At 39.9% G+C, this 22867-nt stretch overlaps 1 protein-coding gene across 2 annotated transcripts in view; it reads right to left on the bottom strand.

The window, feature by feature from the left end:
• LOC109977896 (protein jagged-2-like) overlaps positions 1–22867 on the bottom strand; it is a 60226-nt gene that overhangs the window by 29478 nt on the left and 7881 nt on the right. For both annotated transcript variants that reach the window (XM_065966382.1, XM_020627535.3), the window contains exons 3-5: positions 10474–10531; positions 1464–1718; positions 620–680 (exon numbers count right to left, since the gene is read on the bottom strand). In XM_065966382.1, the coding sequence (XP_065822454.1) occupies positions 620–680; positions 1464–1718; positions 10474–10531 (374 nt within the window). The remainder of the gene's footprint in view (positions 1–619; positions 681–1463; positions 1719–10473; positions 10532–22867) is intronic.

Raw genomic sequence — 22867 nt, 5'->3', positions numbered from 1 at the left:
TATCCTGAGTCGAACCTGCAGCCCGCGCGAAGACGTTCATGGGGCATGTTCTGCATCCCTTCCTGCCTGTTGTCTGCAGCTTGTTGGATGGAATCTACACAAGAGTTGCAGCCATAACAAGGCTCTGGATAGGAAGAGGTGATGTGGGCTGCAGACATGAGGGGCTGTTTGGAGGGGACGGGGGACAGGGGGGGGTACACAGTGCCTCTCTACTGCTGGTGGTGGAGGACGAGGAGGAAACATATAGCAACAAAAACAGGCCTCTCTATCTCTGTGTGTATGTTTTCGGTTTGTGTGTGCGGGCAAGAGCAGGCCAGCTTTAGAACAGGAAGCAGAACAATAGCTTCTGGATCAGAGTAGAGCTGAGGGATGGAGGAGGAGGGATGGGGGGGATGTAGGGGGTTAGCATGCTTGGTATGTTATCAACAATGCCCTCCGCCTCCCACAATGCCTCATCACTTGGTTGTGTCACCACTGTTACCCTTCTGAAACTCTTAAAGGGGGTCTCCATACAAAAAAGCGCATTTTACATCACATACATCACTCGACAGCCACATTGTACTGCGAACACAAAGAAAGAAACTTACAATAGTTAAAACACTGAAGGGAAGTGACTTACTTGCATTCTCCCGGCACGCTACACGTCCCATGCTGGAGGCTGCATCCTAGTTTGCAGATGGCTTTGTGGAAAGCAAACAAAAAAAAAGTAACAAGTTTGTGTTAGTTCCTGTCCAAAATTCATCATCATTTCATCAGCTTTTTCTAAACAATAACATCAAATCTTTTACAAGTTGCTGTCTGGCACGTTGTGTTGCAGGTGTTGATATCATTAAAGACTCATTTCCTGTTTTTTTTTCCTTGTTTGTTGAGCGGCAGAGAATCTCTGCAGTGGTAACAATGGATGGTAAAGTTATTGCTGAAAAATTAAAGGTGACGAGAGTTTCCAAACATTCTTTGAATTGTTGCGAGGTGACACTTGACATGCACGTCAATGAACTCTTCAACTTTTCCAGTAAATGGCATCAAGGAGGTAAAAACACAAAAGCTACATCAATGTGATCCCACACATAAGAAAAGTGTTGTGTTCATTTTGTCTGATTTATTTATGCTTTCCTTAATCTTATGGATAATAGTTTTCATATGAAGAAATTTCAAAGTACAAGTCTTGAAAGAACAAGGGAAGAATATGTTTTGGAAGTTAAGGTAGGCTTTTTTTATTTCACTCATATGAAGCTATTGTTTTTTGTTTTTTTTACTAATTTATAATTTTAACTTATCAGCATTTTTGTAAGTTTATTAGGATACATACATAGGAAGAATTTGTAGAATTGAAATATAATATTTCAAACATCTTCAGTTTGTCGCTTACAAACAGTTAATGTGTAAATGATGGATCCTTATTCACATTTTTGGTCTTTGCATTGCTGCACATGTTTACAGAGTGACTGAAGTCTTCCTAGTACCTGTTTTGCAGTCGGGCCCCGTCCAGCCCTCCATGCACTCTCTGTTCCCAGACTGGTCACACACATAGTGGCCGAAGTAGTCGTCTCGGGGACGGCAAACTTTGTTGCACTTGCTGCCGTAGTAGTGTTCGTTGCAGCGTACACGGATGGTGTACTCAAGTCTGGCTATCAAGCTTTTGTACTCCACCGGCTGCTTCTCCTCTCCGGGGTTGATCATCCCCTTGTGGATGCTTCGCTCAATTAGCAGCTCCTCATCTGGACATGAAAGGAAACAAATTGAAATGTGTTAAAAAACAAATGTCTGACTCAGGTAAGTTTTAAAATGGTTTGCTTAGTCACAAATGTTACACCTAATAGCTTTGTAGACTAGCATAGCACATATAATGTCATATGCTTGGAAGTGAAAATCGTTTTCAATGATACAATGGGTCTTTGTGTTCCATCAGAGGAAGATAGAAGAAGCAGTTTAATTCTAATTTACTCTTTGACCAAATTCACCTGCTAAAAATGACACTTGTTGACCCACGTTAGCTAATTCGCTAATTTTGCGATCATTTGCAGCATGATTTAAGAGAACTCTGTTGATGACTTATGAAGGGTTTTATCTGACTTTTTGTGCAACTGTTCCAAGCTTGATAGACATGCCGTGCTAATGCTAGTTACAGATGCTAATCTATAATTGGAAAATCTTTCAGGAGAGGGGTTAGTCAAACAGTCAACTGACTTAACTGCTACTTTTTCAGCACAAAAGAAATAATTTAAAGAAAGAACACAACACTCGACAGGTCAAGTATTTGGGTCAGCTTGATAGTAAATTGTAAAAAAACAAAACATCTCTGAATGACATTCCATGGAGCAGGGCTGAGTGTGATTACGGGATTTGACCCAACAACCCCGTGTTTAGCGAGATAAGACAGTCTATGCCTGTTGTTAACGCACATCAGAGGGAAGGTGTAACCTCCGGTCAAACATCCATCTGCTGCACACACCAAGAATGTGGAAGAAGAAAAAAAGAAGAGGAAAAAAGATGGGAAAGAATAGGAAAATTTAGCAAGACCAAACAGAGGGTGTAGATGTGAGGTCTGCGAGGGCTTGATAACCAAAATGCTTTTTCAGTTTTCCTGCTTGTTGAAATTCTTTTCTGTCCTTCACTCCCCCTCCTTCTTGCCACCCCCTTCTCAGGATATCCAGCCTCGACTCCATCGGAGCCAGGCCGGAAATAATAAGAGACGGGGAACAGACAAGGAAGGGCGACATAGGAAAGACCCTTTAGCTTGTTCTCAAGGAACAGAAGAACCGTGACCGAGCAGGCTTTGCTGCTGTGGCTTTAGAGAGCTAAAGTGTGACCTGGACATGACAGAGCTGGAAGGAAGTGCTCATCGTCATCGCTCAAAGCACCAACACAGCCAGAGTTCTAAGTTTAAATCCAATCAGGATAATGCAAGAGAAACACTGTGGCCAGTAAATTCTAAAATGCTATACTACAAATAATATGTTGCTTCTGCATAGCTGTATCTATCTAAAGTTGACTAAAGTTAGCTATGCTAAAACATCATTGCACTAGCACAGAAATGGTTTACATTAGCTGATATCCATCAAGAGTTTTTGTCAAAGTTAGCTGACATAAGCTCCGTAAGTTGGTTGAAAAAACTGTCTCAGGCAGACAATTGTTAATTGTAAAACTTAGCAATTAAGTAGCAACGGTAAAAAAAATTCAGCTAGCTTCAGAGTGACATCAGTTTGAAGTTTGCTAATGTTATCTTACAACAGCCAACAGTAAGCTACTGAACATAGCAAACAAAGTCGGGCTTGTATTGGTTTAACTTTTTATGTTTGACAGAGGATTTGTTTTTTGGTTTAGAAATGAAAAGTCTATATCTTGAGCTGAATATGCATAAGACTGTTTGCATTATAATTTAATTCTGGTTAAATGCTCAAGCCTTTTATCTTATCAGTTCGTACTTTTCTTTTCATATTAGGCTATTTGCAGCTCATATTTGTAGCATTTTTACATCCATTTCAACGTCTTTATTTCTTTGTTTTGAGTGAGTTTCTTTTTTTCCTTGATATCAAAAATGTTCAAAGTCTCTGTATCAATCAGTCAAGCTAACTACCTAAACCCTCTTGCATACTTTAATATTCTCATACAATAGTTACTAAACTTTTACACAGAATGCAGAATGAGAATCCATTTTCACTCTGTCCTGATTTACCAAGTCTCTCTGCGAGCTAACACACTGCCACAGATTTCAGTCCCACACCCACCACCTGAAACACCCAGGCACTCACTCACTGCTGTTCATCTCCAGCAATTAGATATAAAAATATAGACCAATCATGAGCTCTCTCTGTACTGGAAGAGAAATGCGGAGAGGCCGTTGTTACTAGGGAGAGCAGGAGCGAGTGGGCCATATAAAACTGGCTTATATAAACAACGAGGGGCTTCAGATCTGAGCAGCTGATCGTGTCAAGAGCTGCATGATTGTCCGTGTGAAAAGAAGATTTATTTTTTCAAACAAAGTGTGACCGTTTCTTAGTTTATAGTTCGAGGCTGGAGTGTTTTGTTAGAGGGCTCTGACACTTCTGCTCTGATCTTTGACCTTCTTACAGCTTGTTGCTTGTAACAGTGGTGATCTTTTAACTGAAGTCAAGGCCGAATTTGCACTACGGGTTAAAATATTCCAATTCAATTTGCTTTACATTATATGAGGGTTATCAAAAATATGCAGAGTCACATTTTAGATGCCATCTAGACGTAATGGGTGCTTTCTCAATCTGCAACAGGTCTGTTAGAAAAATTCAAGTTAAGCATCTTAATACTTGTAAATGGTAACTGGACTTGAGCTTGTATAGTGCAGATCAAACCTACCCATTAACACACCTAGAGCAGAGGCTGCTATGTAAAGAGTCCATCGGTATTAACTCATTCATACACATTCACACGCTGCAGACTAAGCATGTGGAGGTTGTTCTTGCCTTGTGTCTTACTTGTTGGACATGAGGCTGCAGGAGCTGGGGATCAAACCCCTTACCCTCTGGTTGAGAGACAACCAACTCTTCCACTGAGTCACAGCTGCCCCTTATTTTAAGAAATATATGCATCTAGTACAAAGGCCATTATTTAACTTTTCTTTAATTGGCAATTCAATTAAGTGTGGCTTGGAGCTTTGAGCTGTTCAACCAAAAAGGGATTTCTTTTAATTGACTGAATTGTTTTGGTTACATAATGGCTTGCTGTGTAAAATAACCAAGAAAAGCACACCTGGAATGGGCGGCACTCCCAGAAAATAGGGCTCACATAAACACGGATGATAACATGGTTGTCAAGGAGCTATCATGTTTTGGAACTCATCTTCCTTCAGGGGCTCAGCAATACATAACTACATACACTTAACGCATTGTCAAGCTTTTTTTTCCATAAAAGAAAGTCGGTGGAGTTAAGTGCATCAAACACTTAAAAAAGTGTCATGGAAATTGTAAGGAACAAAAATTGCACTTAATTAACATTCAAAGGCTATCTTGTGATTGCCAAAACTTTATAATAAGTAATTCTATTGCTTCATATAGTTTGGCACACAGTTGCCCTTCAGTAAAGCAAATTACTTAATTTCCTTGGCTCACGTCAACCTTCGTCATTATACAGTCAGGGTACCACTTTACATTTTTAATACCCTGCAGATTAGAGTTGTTAGTTTGTGGTAAAAAGATATTGGTCAATATTTGACATAGGGCTGCATGGTTATTTTCATTCCTATGATGCGGAAGTGATTAATGTAAAAATCGAGATTTTTATCTTCTGAGATTTTAAATAGATTAATAATTTCCAAAAATATTCTTTTTTTGGCTAATCAGTCACTCCCTACTAAGTGCTAAGTGCTAAATCGAATCTCCAAGATTCTACTACTCAATGTTGCTTAATCATTTCCTGAAGAACCCATTCACTTCAACGTCTTAACTCAAATCAGTTTAATCTGTGTATTTCTTGGGAAAGAATTTGATTAATTTGTTAAACAATTACATAATTTCTAGCACAAGTTCATTGTCTGTGAGATAAATAAACTACAGGGTGTATGGTCATTGTTTTCATTTTTTGGGGGATAAAATGGAGCTCAAAGACACAGTGATATAACACGTAGTATCAGGCCTTAAATAGAAATACAATACAGTACTTGTTGGTAAGATCAATAAAATCTTACATTTAATCTTTTCCTCAGGAATGCAGAAAGGATCGTTGTATAAAATCGCCTGACTTTTCCTTTTACCATTGTTGTCTGATTCCCTCAGGATTCTCACATACAGATGTTTCACTGCTATCACTGCTGCTTCACCTCACACTGTCTGGCACAAGACCAGTATCGGTAAATCTTTACCCTCCAGTGTATCTTCATACGAGCCAAAAATCCACCAACCCACAGAGTCAACAACAGCTCTGTCCTCTTTTCTTCTGCCATTTCTGTTTTGTTTTTTAAACAGGCGGGGGCTTCCTGAAGCATAAACAACCTTCACAAAGCCTTCTTTTTCCTGAGGCCTCTCCAACCTGCTGCCCAGACCTGTTCACACAAAGCTCCTGCAGCCCTGACTGTAACTCAGGGCAGGAAACTCCAATCACGGCGTCTCGAAACATTCAGAAGATACTCGGAGGGAAAAGAACAACTAGGTTCACTTTGAGCCATTTTGCTGTAATCCCATAATTACAGTAGTCGTTATTATGACGCCATGTTTTCACTTTTTTGGCACTGTAATACTTATAGGGCAGTCCTGTGCTACTGTCAGGGCTTCTTAAAAATGCATCAGTTTACAGTTTAAGAAAATGATTAATTGCAATACTGTGAAAAGACAGGAATCAGTAGGACACCATCGTTTAAAGTTGTACAGTCAGAGAGTTAAAGCACATAAAAGTTTTTGACCATTATCAATACCTTTCATCACAAAATTGTGCCAAGAACCCAAGGTGATGTCTTCCAATAGCTTATTTTTCTGTGGCAGTCTGCACCTTTGACATATTTCAGTTAAAGTGATAAAGCGTGCAGATATGAAACAGATGAGAGGAAGAAGAATTAAAAATACTTAATCGTCTACTCCAATCTGACATAGGTTGATCGTTCAGCAAAAATCTCTTTCAAACCTTTCGGCCACAGTTCATGCGCACAGCAGCCCTGCAGACCTGCTCCCCGTGGGCACCACATATAATACTTTAGGAAACAATTTTTCGGTATGCAGAGCTGGTAAACTTAAGAGTATCGTTGCATACTTGTATTTAATGTAGAGCTTAGGTGCATTAAATGTGTACTTTACAGCTGATGTATTATGCATGAAAACACAGTAAAGTTGACTGAGGACTTGGGTTGGCATACAATCAGATAACTGAAAATGGGCCAAGGGGAAAAACCAAGTTTGATTGGGACATCCCCAAAACTTATTTTCCTATGCACACCTGGTATTGAACAGAAGACAACTCTCTCTCTCTCTAATTACATAACAGTATCACTAATACTCTCTGATACTTGGAAATGTATGCATCATGCATAAATATACAGGTAAAAGTAGATATAAGGAGAATCAAACTAACATTTAACCCCAAATATCTACTGACCATGACAGCAGATAATCCACAGAGGGGTTTAGCTCATTATGAAACTACATTCATGTTTTTAAACTTATCCTGCATGTCTTACAATGAAGCAAGCAGGTAAGGTTTCACTTTGACAGGACACTTGGCTGCAGACAGACTCACTGACAGATTAAGGGATCATACTTGTAATCACGCAATGAGAGAAATACTCAGTCCAAGCCTACAAGACGGGACATGGCGGTCGAGTTGTCAGCACTTCCTCTCAGTACCACCCAGCCTCACCCCTTAGAGGCGTCATAAAAGCGTCCCCTCAAAGCCCTCACACTGACACATGTACAGGTGGTCAAGGAGGCAATGACTTAAGTGTCCCACCACCAGAGCTGTCATCCAGGCCGAGGCACGGCAGCCTGAATGCCAACCTGTCACAGTGTTTTAGGATAATGAAGTGGCGTGCGGTAGCCGGACAGCTGCCATGATGCTAATTAGGAGATGGACATCAGAGGAAAGAAGAGGGGGTACAAAAAGAGTGCCATGGCCCATAATTTAATGGCTTAAAGATGCAATGTTCTCACAGCCTTGATATAGAGAAGGGTGCAGCAGAGGGTGAAAGGAGGGGTAATGAGGAGGAGCACAAATAAGCTACCTGTCATTCATAAGTCAGCTCACTCTAATGTTCAGTCCGAACCTCAGCTCATAGTTTATTTTTCTGTGGTTGTTCAGGTCCTAAGACGTCAATGTGAGAGTGACACGGTAGCTCAGGGCAATGATCATAAAAAATCAAAAAAATGGTAGATGGCACACATCTACCATTCCTTTCATTTTAGTCAAAGCATTGCAGGTGTTCGGTATCATGAGTAAGGTTTACTGCCTGGCTTTCCGTTTCTTCTGGTTCCAAATCAGCTGCAGCTGTTAATCTGCAACCTTTTGCACAAAAAGTGAAGGCAAAGGTTTAGTTGTTCCCAACAGCCACACTTGAACGTGTCAAACCTTAGAATAGGGGTAGCACTGCAAACCTTCATACAAAGTATTATTGGGGTATCACCATGGATTGTATAAAGAGAGGGAAAAAAGCCAACATTGCGTTGAACATTTTTGCCATGGCCAACTTTTTCTGGAACAAGATATGAAAATATTTGGACAAGAGGGTTGATAAGCATTGCTATGCCTCTATCCTGGTTGAGATGTATCGGTGATAGCAACATGTCAATCACAGGTAGCCACGCCCTGCAGCGTTACCCTTACTTTGATCAGGGCCACATTCTACAAAACCTACATGTTGTATTGAATATGACTTGAAACTAGTGATTAGGAAAATGTTGACTTAAGTTATAGGTCAAATGAATATAAGGTTACTCAAATATGTATATTCAATTAAACTTCTTGTGGAAACCAGTCAACTCTTGCTGGCCTGCTTTGGCAGATGGCTGTTCACCAAGGAGGCCGGTTCTGTTCCAGGTTTCAGTCTGTTAAAATTAAATTTTCACTGCAATTTATGCCAAGAACTTGCGCATGGTGGATTATTGTTGGGTCTCTGTAACCAGTGAAGCAAAGAGTACAGTCTACACCTGCCCTGTCCTTGAAGTGTTGTTGGATAATATTTGTTTTTTAATAAAACTGACTGATGGATTTGAAAGAATAAAAATTAAGGGCTCTGTTGCATTGACTTCATATTTGAAACTGGAGGCGACATCCTTTTATAAACATGAGATAGAACACAAAAAGTGAAAAAATATGCTGTTATAACGTCTAACAAGCAATTCTCTTATGGTTGGTAAAACCTTAAGTTTATCCAACCCCATTCCCCGTATGCAGCTTCTACTAGTTAACTGATTAAATTTACACATCAAACCTATGCCACATGAGTTCAAAACACAAACTCTGACATTGATTTATTGCCACGCAGCTCTGACGCAAAGGGAGATCAGGTGAAAAGCATGACAGTATCATATCAGCCATCAGATGTGACTCAAGCCATTATCAATCTTTCTCGCTTTCAAGCCAGGCTGATCCTGAACGAATCTGGAGGTATTTTCGTAAAAGGGAAAGTTAGGTGCAAAAGGAGGCTTCAGGATTTGCCTTTATAGAGGCATATATTTCTTCGTTGGTGGTAAAAAGACAACAAAAGAGATGTCAACGGCGGGGAGGTGAGCCTTAACTCAGCTTGTATGAAAAGTGAGTCAACAACTAACAAAGCAAATGTGGCGTTGTCCTATCACATAGATTACATCCCTCAATTAACCTTTCTTCCTCCCAGCGGTATTGGGGGAAAGTGGCCAGCACAGCGTGTATAAACAGGATACAGCTGCAACAAAAGACGTCAGTGTGCAGGCAGGTTACAACCAAATTTGTTGGCACGGCTGGTTAATCTTACACCCTAATTCACTCATTTAACACGCGCTACGACACAAGATATGTTCTCAAATGTTATGACAGGTTTCCATGCCAAGCCAACCGAAATACCACCTGTGCAATAGCTTATATTGATCTCTCATTCTGATTTTATAATGGTCATGTATGCACACCTACAATCTACAAGGGCCACTGAGTTCCTCTTGAGCAAATTGGATGGATGGAGACTAGATTACAGGACAGCCAACTGTCTTGCTGAACTTCATAAGTATACAACTGCCTCTTTCATGATGGCTTCTAATTTAATGTTCAGTGGTTTTGGTTATAGCAATTCATAGCTTCCTAGTTCCCCAAAAATCCTGGAAGAAAAGTGATAAGCACTCCATTGCTTTACTGTTTGGTGGTTTATTGGTGGGAAGTTACTTAATTGTCTTTTTTGCTCACTTCAGCTCATCTGGCCTCATGATGATGTTACTTGTTTGGTCCATCCATCTATTACTTGCATACTTTCCACAACCTATCTGCCTATCTATTGGCCGTATTGACATTTTCTGGTAAAAAAATATAAATTTCCAAGGAAGCAGTATAATTTGAGTTACATTCTGATCTTTCCTTTGGCACAACTAGTTCTAGCTTTGGCATAACCAGTTGTTGTCATGGTTGCTGAAGACATTAATGCTCTTCAGAGATTCTTTCTTGATAAACTAACACAACCAACGTAGCCTCTATAGTTTAGTCCTTTACACCTGTTGACAATGTATATAACAGAATTAAGTGACGAACCAAAACTTGCAGTGTGAACCATAAATATCTTATGGTGAAACCTGAAACACTGATATTGCCAGCAATTACTCTGAACTTGGCACAGTGCACAAACTGATGGCAGCGTAACCTTCCTGACAAGCCAAAATGTAAGACAAAACCTAGACTTAAACATTGTCACATACAACTGTACTTTGATGTGTTAAGAGCAAGTTTAGCTTTTGAAAGCAGGAGGGGACTGAGTGCAAATCAGATAGAATGTGATAAAAAATAAAGTTTTTTATCTGTTACACTGTGTTTTATACATTACAGAGGGGTGATCCTTACCATTGCTGTGTGTTCCGTTGTCCCTGTCCCACGCCTCCACTATCACAGTGTAAGCTCTCTGAAACAGAGACACAGAAAGAGGGCAGAGGTTACCATGGTGCACACTTATAGAGTAGACAGCACTCAGAGAAACTCAGATGAGGCCACATCAAGGCATGGAAATGCACATTATTTGGCATTTACATAAGAGACTCAGATCTGACCTGCAATCACTCATAAACAGACACACGGCTGCTTTCACAACACACACACTCACATTTTGCATGAAAGGTGAGTAACGATGGGAAAATAAGTCTTGTTCCCACGCTGCTGTCACTGATTAGCTTCAATCTGCCCGAGGCTGGTTAACAAATGTTCTATCAAAGAACCAAACATTCACCTGAAAACCAACAGAACACATTTTTCATATTTCACCAGCCTGGCCTGATTCTTTATGATAACATGGTTCAGCGATACCAAATCCAGCTTTCCTCTGTCACCCCTAGATCAGGAAGAGAATTATTCCCTCAACCACCTTTTCTGTGACACTTTATTGATCCCAAAGGACGAAGAGGTTCATCCTTTCTTGACTCCACAGGGAGGTCAGAACCCTGTCAGGGCAGGGATTTGATGACTTGATGACTTGCTTAAGGGCACTTTTTGTGGGTAATGTATTGATTTCCAATGTGGGAATTCATTTTTCCTGCCTTTTCCACAAGGGATTTCTTAAGAGTGGCTTTTGAGTCAAATGGCAGGGGAGACATTTGCGAGGATGGAAGCGATACTGTTTCTTGAAGAGTATAATGGCCTAAATAAAGCCTGTATCAGGTAGCTACTAAAGGAATTATAAAAAAAATTAAAATCCTAATAAGTGTCTTGGAATACTTGCTTTTTGTATATACATATTAAGGGCCACTTTGTAGGAATGGGACTAAATATATATAGAGTAATAGATATTGTCATTTCTGACCTCTGTGGTACAATAATCGAATTGTTGACCTAAACTTGGCATTTTGACTCACCACATTACCACTTCACGAGTCATGTATACTAGGAATGAGGGAAACATTATACAAAATAAATTGAAGACATAGATAGGGGGATAAAAGAAGAAGAAGACAGCAGTGACAAGAAGTGTGAAAAACATGATAAGAATTACAGTGAATAAAGGGGCATTTGTATTCCTCAGTTCATCAGAAATCGTGATGCATTATTGTAATACTGTCTTGCAATACATCAATTATCCCAGAATCGCTATATTGTGATAGAATTGTTGTCTTATCGTGGGCCACATATCGCATATTGTATCTTAAAGTATCATGAATTACCCTGAGATTCCTACCCAGGCTGTTGTGCATATTTCTAGTCATCAGACAATCCCATCTGCTATCATCTGACAAGGATTAATCATTTTGAGTTACGGCCGAAATGTTGCGGTTTACCCGAATGCCCAGCAGTTGTCATAAAAATAAAGTGACATTAGGGTCCTTTCCAAATCTCTGAGCTGCTCATTGCATAGTCTAGATAGCAACCTGAGACTGACAAAATTGTGTTGGAGTTCAGAGATGAATCAACAACGTGATTGTTATCTTCACTCATATGCAGACACTTGTATTAATTAGGCATTGGAATTGGTGGGTAACTCACAATACGAGTTATAATTCATGGCACATGACAACAATAATACTACGCTACACCTGTTCTATGATAACAATCCATTGCATGACAATCACGTAATATCTGATTAACTGAAGAATACAAAATGCCCCTAAAAAGGTAAAGTGTATATGTTTACTGCAATTTGGCTCCAGTTTCACCTCTTATCACTGTGGATACTATCTCACTGACTGCTTCGTCTATCAACTCATTTTTTGGCCAATTAATTCCATTCATGTTACCCTCATTCATGTCATAAGCACCACCATGTGAAGTCATGAAGTGGTGAGTCAAAATAATAATGGCATTACACAACCAAAAACTACGATACACTCTCATATTAATCTGTTTTGTCCCAACTCCTTGTACATATGAATTCATAAAAAGCTAAACTGTTGTTTGGTGATTGCCAATTCAAAGAGCTCTGTCTCCTTCATGCTGCACACAGACTCTTTTCCTCCATAAAATCTTATCACATTCAAATTAGCCTGTTCAATATTACTCAGAATATGAACTAGCAACCAACAGAAACTAGAACACTGATGTCAAAATCTAATCTTGATAAGAATACAAACATTTTAATTATTATACAATATTCAGTGCTTTGAGTGTTAAGTGGTTATTGTGTGGAAAAGCCCAGCATGTCTGCACACTATGCCCTAGTTTCAAGAGGAGACAGACTCCGCCAACAAGCTCCAACTCTGAAATTGTTTCAGGTGCAAGGCATTTTTTCACGGGCATCAGCAAACAAACCAAAATGGTGCTCGCTGTCTGTCAACTGCATGGGGCCGGACGAGCAGCTGTGAGTTCCCATGACCCAAGTGTGACTCAGAGTGACTGAGGGCTGCAGGGAAGATTACAGGGGACGCTACAAAGTGGTGCTGGGAGAGATTAGAGGCAGAGGGAACACAGAAACACGAAACGAAAAGGTAGAGAGTTAAAGTCCTTTATGGCACTGCGCAGGTCATTTTATGGCGTTCAAATTTTGGGGTTGAGGAGTTCACAGTTTGGACGGACATGAAAAGTGATAAAGGAGAGAAAATCATGACACAGATATGAGACCATGTAGCCACAAGTATTTGGTGGTTGCTTCAGGGTGCGTTCACAACAAGCAGGTTTAGGGCTTTTGTATCCACATTTGGCAACATTTACTTCTTTAACTTTGTCTTTGATCAGTTAGGAAAAATGACAAACAAATAAAACTATCGGGACAGATGCATGAAAAATGCAGGACTTAATTGACATCATTGGAAGGCCTTTTGTTGTTAATTTTGTTTGCAAGTACATTTTAGATTATTGTTTAATTTGGGGGAAAAATCTCAACTTTGAGCTATTTTTCAGTTTCGCTCGTGTTACTTTTATTCCCAAACCATAGTTTCCTTGTAGTTTGGTACTGTGTGTGAACAAACATGAATCAAAGTGCACATAATCACATTTCTTTACTGAGATTTGAACCAATCAGATAAGCCGAAAAACCATTTCAAACATTTACAACTGAAATTTGGATGTTACAAATCTAATAAGCTCTTGGTAAAACCTTTCATTATAGAGTGTAGACTCCTCTCCAGCTTTACTTTTAAGGAGGTTTGAGTTATTCCCTGTGATATTTACTTGGCTGTTTTGGTTCTGAGGGAGATTATGCAGCTGATATGTTACAAAAGAGGGAACAAGCAGCAGGACAAGATCTCCCAATAAGACTTCATGATTCTGAAAACAAATTGGATCTTCATGAACTCGTGCAAGCTGAAGTGCCTGTTCTACATCCCCTGTTAGTTACAATGTGAGGAGACACTCTAATGGTCACACAGTCTGTTACAATGGCAACAAAATGTGGGACACTGTATCCAGTAAGATTCTTTTCAGATTGTTTTTTTTTTTTTAGCTGGAGTCTGCTTCCAGAAGGACAGAAATGCAATCTCATGTTTTAACCATCCTCTTCCCTCTGACAGTAAGAACATATTACACCATCAACAAGTGAGAGTCGGCCAAATCTGAGCAGTTACATCACCAAAAACAAGAACATAAGAACACTTTGGTCTGCAGTGACAGCTTCAAACTTTTCCTCTTCAAACTGAACTGCACTTAACTAAACCGTCTGTTGGCAGAGCTTCCTTCTTTTTACATCCTAAGACTATAAACTGAAGCAGTTCAATTCACGTAGTTCTGGCAACATCTGAGGAACAGAACTCCAGAGGTGGGCCATAATGCATTGCCTCTGTTTCTTCTTTCATGGCTTCTTTCAATGATTTCAATATTTTCAGCTGGAGCTCAGGAGCTGATACTGATGCTAGTTTGAGGCACCTCCAAACAATGCCAACATCGATCTTGATAAGTCAACCAACAATATGTGAACAATTATAAAGGAGTGACCTTTTTTCAACATCAATGCAGGTATAAAGAATTTGGCATCTTTACTGGATACAATAACATTGTGTAGTCATGAACACAGACTTGTGCTATGATCAGCCACAGCTATCTTACATTGGACATGTAGCACTGATTTGAATACAAATAAGTGGAAATGCAATCATATATTACTGCATACTATCCTGCAAATAAAGGCTCAAAGAGTCTTCCCGCAGCGCAGGTGTTTTAACTATTTTTCCACCTGACTCAGTTGTCTTTTTCTCACCCAGCACCCACGTTGTCTAAATAATCCGAATCAGAAATGGACATACAGAAATGAGTTCTCGACTGACTTCCACACTCTGCCATTAGACAAACGGGGGGAGGACAGCAGCCTAAATTCACAATTTTTAGGGGTAAAACCGATCTGTCAACCTAGAAATGAAAAAAAGCTGTTTTTAGATTTATCATGTCCCAGAATCAGAGTTTGAAGTCCTATACTGTATTCAGAGTACAGCATTACAGAAGTATATCAATTGGTTGGCACAGAAAGAAGGTGAGGGACCTATGATTAGTCAATTTATAAAGTGAGAGTCAGTGTTAAAAGTATGTTTAAGCCTTACTACCAAGGAACTTAAAGTCACCAGGCATAAAACCGCAATTGAAAAAAGTATTTGCTCCAAACATTCTTAAATCAGAAATCATGAAGACATCATGAGGAAGATCTTGTCTACAGCTTTGGCACAAACATCAACAGCAGCCGCTTGACCAGACTGAGGCTCTTTCTCCATCAGCTGGAGATGACACAGCAGTGATTTATGAGCTCAGCGAGCAGCCATAACTCTGTAATGAGTGAAAATAAGTGGACATTATCATAATCAATCTTTCCCTTTGTAATCCATTTTAAATGTCACAGCCACCGGCTCCCAGACAGATGGGTCTGTCCCACGGCCTCAGAGGAGCCTGACATGAGTGTGTGTGTTTGTTAGTGTGTGTGTTAAACATATCAGAGTGTGTGACTAAACTCAAGTGTGCAGTTTGTGTCCTTGAAGGAGAGGAGCTGGAGGATCAAAGTGTCACGTCCCTGCTGTCTGCCGTGAGACGACCTTATGAGTCGAATCTGTGTGTGTGTGAGGGGTATGGGCTGGTGAGTGGGGGTGGGGACGTGTTAGGAGACACTTGACACCTCCTAACCAATTTACAGGAGTCAGAGGGATTTGGGTTTTCATTAGGCGAGGAGAAACCAGCCCACTCCGCACCGCCTTCACCTGTTCAATGAATAAATTACTGCTTCAGCACGGCAGGAACAGCCGCCGGCTACACACAGCTCTACTGAGACTATACTGTACAGTCTGGAGCTGCTACACACGCAGAGAATTTTGTTTCATGCATACAAGGTTTATGTATTATGAATAAGATTCATTCTTTGTGCAAGCTTCTTTTGTCATTTACAAGTTTGTGGAGCCTTGATTCCAGCCTAGAACGTGCAGTATTTGTTGAATTTATAGTACCATTGGTGGATTCTACCATGACGATAAGGTTTATGATGTTTGTGCATGTGCTATGAAGATTTTAACTTAATTTCTTTAATGCCTGCAACATCAAGCTGATGCGGCAAATGAAACCACAAAAAGCTAGCTAAACATGCTAACACACAAATCAAACAGCCTCTAGAAGAAGAAAAAACAGCACAATCCTAATCCTATTCAGACTGTTTTTTTTGTTTTTTTTAATATCTTTTAGCTCTGTTGTTGGTCTCCACCAAGTCCTACAGGTCATATCTCACTCTTTAGCTGCTAAATGCTGCACTGTGCTCACCAGCTGCTTGCCAACTTTAGCAGTCTGCTGTTTGTTACTCTAGGCAGGTTAAGTAAAGATGTTTTTTAGAGCCCTTTTCTCCAACAACAGCCTCCTGATTGTCATTTGAATTAACAAAAAAATGTCGGCCTCGAGTGAAAAAATCTGATTGACCCTGTGTCGCAAAAGTCAGTCAACGATCAGATTGACCTGACTTCCTAGGCAGCATCGGAATGGATCGTTTCAACCTCCATTAAAAGAAACAAGCATTTTCTAAAGTTTTATTAAACTCCTGCAGATTTACCAAACAAAGCATGACTTTTTTTTCTGTCTGACAATTCTGCACAATGTTGTAATTTTGGCAAAGTTCTAAAAAAAGAAATGAATGAGCTTTCCTCATCTGAAAATGGAACACTGTATTTAGTTTCCATGAGAGAAACTTTTAATTCGCCAGCATGTCTCAAGGGTGAAATTAGCCAAAAAAAAAACAACAACATGCTAAACTTGTTAGCCTGGCTAGTCTGCTAATTCTCTGAACTTCTTCAGTGTTAGCTAAACACAATTCCCACTGTAGCAACACTCAGTAGCCACTGCACTAGACAACTCCCTCTATACGAACCACTTCTTATCAACATTCATAAACACAAACTCATACCAAGCATTAAAGTATGCATTTGTCAGGATGATTTAGCCAACTTATATTAGCAATATTTCTACAGCTTCTAGCCTCAGGTCTTGGTAGCCCTTTGATGTCAATGATATTAAACTAAAGGACTAAAGAAGTTTAATAGAAAGAAGTTCTACTTTTAAACAACCTTTCAATGAAAATATCTATGTTTAATACCTCAGTGTGTGCTTCGCCACATAAATATCTGTCACGTCATCACCTCAGATCAAAGTTTGACGTTTAAAGGTGGGCTAAAATCAAGAGAATTGTTCCTTTAATAGAAATTCACAGCAGCAGGGAATTGTTAATAGATAAAAGAAAAGCCTGAGACCCAATTAACAACTTTCCTCGAGTTGTGATCAGAGAAAGAAATTAAAAAAAAAAAAAAAAAAAAAAAAAGCAGCAGTAACACCTGTCACGTCACACCTGTTAGTCTACTGACATGAATAAAACATTTCGCTCCCGGCAGAGAGAAGCCGGGATGGTTAATTTAGCACATTATTAACAGAACGAGCCCCCCACCTCCACCAAACACCACCTCCTCCCTCTAAGAAGGCCTCAGCGTACCCCCCCCCCCCCCCCACACACACACACCCCCAGCCCCCTCCCAGGAGGCCTCGTACAGACAGCAAATCTAATCAAAGCTAATCTAATCAGGTCTTTATACTGAGCTAGAGAATGGAAAAATGACCCAATTCACTTTTCCCACACCAAACGCATGAGGAGCTATTTCTGTCGCTCCAGGTTATACAGGCTCCTCCAGAAGAATCCTGTGAACTCTCGTCTTTTATGGTAAATCGATGCTTTACATGCTCTGAGAAGGGAGCACGGGGAGAAAACACCACCTTAAATCCATCAATTAATCTTCAGATTCCGAGACGTGCTTAAAAAAAAAGGGACTGCATTAGCTTTGTATACAAATGGAAGTACTCAGGGGAGTATTTCCATTGCATAACATACTTTTTCCAACACTTTTGGTTTGTTCTTCGTCAACTTAAGGTGCCAAAGACTGGGAGCGATGATTTCAGTAAGTCACAGCATGTACAGAGATCAAAATCTGAGCACAACATTGTACTCTCTTTTTTATTACCTCCAAGTCAAACGGTCTGTAATCAGATGCTGCAACTGAGAAACTAGCTGCACAGACTCTACCTACACTCCCACTATTACACCCTCTAGGCCGCTGTGCATACACACTACTGTGTACTGTGCAATTCAGCCACAGGGTAGGTGCATATGCTGCCTTGTTTCAAAAGCACAATTGATACCCCTTATGTTATAATCTTTTTTAATGATGCACAAAAGGTTCTTACAGCGATTCAGATCCGGTACTTTCATGCACTTCATTCAGACATCTATGCTTTTCTAAGAGGTGTCAGCAAAGACAATATTTGCGAAGGAAGGCTGCAAAGAAAGATGACAGTAAAACAGAGGCATATTAATCTGAAAATTACATGTTACCACCTGAGCATTGATTTCACAATCAAAACCATTAGGAACTATTTAGTCAAATGTAATCAAAAAAGGGCTGCTCTTCTGCATGAAACCAAATCAAAATGTCACTTATTTGTCTTGATTGTTGCAAAAGACTGTTTACACAACCCACCCACCAACACACACCAAAATCCCCATAATCCCTAGCTGTGAGGAATGTCTATTAGAAATTCAAAGCTTTTATATCCAGCAGCATTTGTCAGAATGTGGACCGTCTGACAGATTTTCTGCTAACTCATATGCACGAGTAATACTGGGAGTGCGTCTGTGACCAGTTCAGATGCTTGTTGGCTGGAGCTGCTGATTGGATAACGGGCTGTAAACAGAGTGAAGTGGAAGACAAGACCAGAGAGAAGGAAAGAGAGACATTTATACCAAACATGTCCGCAGTGACTCACTGAAGAACTTTTGCAGCTTTTAACAACCTGGCTGAGACAGATTTTGAATCTGGGCTACTTCTCATTTTGCATTATTGAAATGTGATAAACATTTAAGTAGGAAGCATGGTCTTTCTTAAGTCAATGTTTATTCAAACAAGTTTCTTTTTAACAGATTCTTGTAGCATTGGCATCACTCATGTAAAGTTACTACAGTGGTGCATAGATTGGGAGTTCATTTTGGATTGAGTCACAGTTTGAGGTAACTGATTAACTGTTTTTGGCAATTTATGGAATTAAAAAATGTCGAACGTTTGTAGATTTCAGCCTCTAAGATGTGAGGATGTGAAGCTTTTCTGCAGCACATATCTTGTCAAATATCAAATTAACTAAATCCCTTTAGGATATTTCTCTGAAGGTCACACAAAGTGATTGGTAGATGACATATTAGCCCCAAAGAAGATGAATGAAACATCAACACTAAGAAAGTGGGACTGGTATTCAATCCCTGATGCCATACTTGATGTTTTATGACGCCTTCCTCTTTATTCTCTTGCTTTTGATAAATCTCACAAATCAGGTGGATAGGACCAACAAAGAGTTTCTCAAAACCTGAGAAAACCTAAATATGGCTTCTTATCATCATCTACCAACAACAGGACTCCGCTCTATATAAAGAGAGCGTCACCTGAGGCAGGCGTGAATACCAGATTCAGCATGTTACACTCCAGAGAGCAGCACAAGAGAGGCCTTATGTAAACGCTCTCAAATCCACTCCTGACATTTTGCCCAACACAGCTGCCCTCCTCTATCTCTGCTTCTTTATGTTTCCATCTCTCTCTTCCAGCTTTCGGTTTTCCCCTCCCTCCACTCGTCTTGATAAGTCCATATCAGCGCACAAAAGCTGAGGCACAAAGTCGTTGTTCCCTCTGGAAGGTGCAGTGACATAAAGGTTAAAGCATGCCTCCTTTGCACAGTATGGACATAAAAGTGGTAGATAGGCTGCTGGAAAATCCAAAAGGGGGGCTCCTTTATTATTGATCCACCTGAGCGCGGATGTGGCAAATAAACAGTGAAGGAAAAAAACAAACATTTGAAATGTCAGGATAGGATGATAAGAGAGAGACTAAATCTATGCAGCTCAAGCTCCAAATGTTGTTTTAACCTCAAGTCTTCAGCAGGAGGAAAAACTTCAAGTACCGCAAGGGCAGTTCGGGTGACGGATTGTACAGTTGTCAAGGACACGTAGTGAAAAACAAAAAAGAACAGAGATGGTTGAATAAATAACTGTTACAAACTTAGACTTTGATTGTGTTCTGATTTCTTCTGTCACTATTGCCATACTTTTTGACACCACAAGTTTTGAAACAATATTACTGGAAAAGAGCGTAAAAAAAAGTTCCTGGGGCCAAAGATTATAACTTCTTGTACTAAGACCTGAAATAGACCTGTAGATAAGAATAGCATTTTCATAATGCTATAGTTGTGATGAACAATAGGGTCTCCTGTAGACCAAAAGCAATTAAATTAGTGTCAGTGATTGGCACCTAAAACCTCTAGGCCACCAAATTACCCAAATTCATCATATCTATCTGTTTTGAAAAGGTGGAAACACAACAACATTTCTCCAAAGAAGTTGGTAATGCAAGAAACACAATCACCTGGACATTCACACAGCTTGTTACCGACTGCTTTCCAGGTTATTGAAATCTCTTTAATCGGAGGTTAAACTGCACTTGAACAGTGGCTTATAGAGATGAATAGTGAGATGGGTTAAAGATATTTTTTTTATATCCGAATAGTTTAATAATTGTCTAGCATTTAAAATAAGTAAATTTTTGTTATATACACATGCGACGCCTGAGTCCTGGTCCCCCAGTCATATTCTCCTCTCCGTTCATTCACTGAGTCTGTGGCTTCACTTCATTCAAACCTCCTTAACGTACTGTACATCAAAATAAAGCAAATAAAATGTCGTTTTAATGGGATGTGTTGATATCCTCCATTTCAAAAAGCCCCAGTCGAGATTGTTTCATTTAGACCACATTAGTTATTTGTTCGATAGTATAGATCTAGTCTCTCTACTTGAAGGCAGCGGGCTGCACCCTCGTCTCTCAACATCTCGTATTGGGGGAGGATTCATTAATGATTTAATAATGACATCTCTGCACACCCCTAGTGGCTTATTATCTCAGACTGCAGAGAAAAAGTGCCTGCACACAACAGCAGTACGTCTACGGGGGAAAATCAGTGCACGCCGATGTATTTATCAATTGGGTTTGCCTAACTTTCTCTGAATAAGCAGCGAAACATCTCTTTCTACACATTGTGGATTCAGAAGTGTGTGAGAGTGTTATATGGCTTTCTCCATTGAGTGGGAGGTTGGGTAAAAGAGTTTACGGACAGAGATTTTGGCCCCAGATGTGTTGAGAAACCCTGCTGAACCTTCACCCAATCTCTCTGGAAAGATAGCTTACAACAGGCTGCACCACATCCATGTTCGGAAACGTGCAGGAAAAACAAGGATTGTAGAAAACTGGCCAGGGAATGATTAACTTACTCTTACACACAGTCAAGGGATGTGTCAGGGTGTGTTCATACCAAGCAATTTACTTGAATGATTGGGGTTTGAGTGCTTTAATTCAGTTTATTGGTCCATAAAATTACGCAGAAAAGTTAGGGAGATGTTTGCCAGCAGCTTCTACTTCTGTTGCTTTTTACTCCAGAAGAAGTGAAGCAAAATTACAAAGAAATCTGTCATAAGATGCTGAAAGCACACTTCAAAAAAAGTTGTGCAAGTTGGAAAACATGAAAAAAAATCAAGCCATTTCTTACAGACCCTCATGCATGATGGGAATCAAAACCTTCCGACTCCATGAAACTTTGGTCCATGAGCTGCTTCACAATGTGAGCCCGAACGAGCAAAATACAATAAAGACAACACGAGCGTCTTTTCCCACTCTGTTTCAGACCAAAGAAAGCAAACTTTAGGTGTGATCACACCCTCAAAGCAAGCTAACAAAAGTGAAGCACAGGAGCCAAATGGTTTCTAACGCACAAAATATGTAGCTACGGGGTTTTCTCTTAGTTCACCAGAGACTGGGAGAGATGGACAAGATAAACAAAGGATATGGGAGAGATTTTTGGGGGATAAACAAATAAAGCAACAATGAAGGGTTTGGTCAATCTGAACCTCAACCTCTTTCATTCCAAATTTCCCATCCTTCCCTGCTTCTCATCTACAGTACAGGGAATCAAGTGGGAAATCAAGCAGTATGTGTGTGTGTGTGTGTGTGTGTGTGTGTGTGTGTGTGTGTGATGCTTTAATCAACGCTGCTCATTTCACTGCTTGCAACACATGCATTTCATTACCTCACCTAAAAATACATACAAAGTACATATATTATGTCTACACACACATCGACAACTATGACGTCTGGCAGAGGCATGTTGTCTGTAAAAAGATATTTTATCGAGATAGAGGAAACGTGTTAATACCAGGTGTAAATGCATGATGAATGCATTGCGGTAGGAATGCTATATGGGATCAGCGAAATCATATCTGGAGGTGGACTGAGTCGCGATCAGGTCTCAGCAGGTGGGAAAGACATTGGGAGAGGTCGGCCATCTTTAAGAACAGCACCGTCACTTCTTTACGGCCAAACCTGCCTGATTTACAGGTTGAAATTCAAAAAATAAATTTGGACTGAAATTGAAACTTAAGGTCTTAAAATGCTTGTTATTATAAAAGTAAATGAGGTCCTAAAAAGTTGTCTTCATGTGCAAAGATATACAACTGTATTGTACATACTGCACACACTTGTATGTAGTTCAATATCATATCATGTCTATGTCTTCTTTCTGATTGGCTGGCAGGTGTCCATTGTTACAAGATATCAGCACATGACTAACACAGTGTAAGTTAACCACAGTTCTGAATCAGAGCTCAGTGTAGAAGAAACTAAAGGTAACTATAGCAACAATGCAAATGTTTCACACTACATAATGAGTATAGAGGTTGTGATATATGTGTGATAAATGAGACTCAGGTTACACAACATATAAGAAAATGGTGTGT

This window comes from Labrus bergylta, chromosome 18 (assembly GCF_963930695.1).
Source record: "Labrus bergylta chromosome 18, fLabBer1.1, whole genome shotgun sequence".
Classification (NCBI taxonomy): domain Eukaryota; kingdom Metazoa; phylum Chordata; class Actinopteri; order Labriformes; family Labridae; genus Labrus; species Labrus bergylta.
Note: the sequence above shows the minus strand (reverse complement) of the source record. Positions and strands in the feature narration are given on the sequence as shown.